This window comes from Cystoisospora suis (genome assembly GCF_002600585.1).
Source record: "Cystoisospora suis strain Wien I chromosome Unknown contig_13249, whole genome shotgun sequence".
NCBI classification, from domain to species: Eukaryota; Apicomplexa; class Conoidasida; order Eucoccidiorida; family Sarcocystidae; genus Cystoisospora; species Cystoisospora suis.
Genome location: NW_027165999.1, coordinates 1 through 299, shown reverse-complemented (window position 1 = coordinate 299; position 299 = coordinate 1). Strand labels below are relative to the sequence as shown.

Here is a 299-nt window from a genome sequence, read left to right as displayed (position 1 = left end):
TTCTCTTCTTCTCTATCTTCTTCAGTTTTGCATGAGTGCATGCGTTTCTTTCCTTCCTCTCTCTTTTTTGAATACACCGTTCTAAACAAGATGATGAGGAGAGTTAAGTGAAGCTGAAACATAGAAAGAAGAGAAGAAAGGAATGAAAGATATCTATCGTTTATCTACCTATCTATGATGAGTCTTTCTTCTCTTTTGGAGTGTCTTACGTATGTGTATGTGATTAGCTTCTAGAAGTTGAGAAATCCTATTTTGCCCGACGCTCCATGCAGTCTCGATATCTTCAACAAATCAAAGAT

General features: G+C 36.8%; 1 protein-coding gene across 1 annotated transcript in view; it reads left to right on the top strand.

Annotated features, from left to right (window-relative positions):
• The window catches only part of CSUI_011544 (arsenite-activated atpase family protein), a gene marked incomplete at both ends in the record, with an annotated part of 839 nt that extends 543 nt beyond the window's left edge, over window positions 1-296 (top strand). The window contains one exon of the mRNA XM_068071642.1: window positions 228-296. Within this exon, the coding sequence (XP_067916382.1) occupies window positions 228-296 (69 nt within the window). The remainder of the gene's footprint in view (window positions 1-227) is intronic.
• Window positions 297-299: the final 3 nt, after the last annotated feature.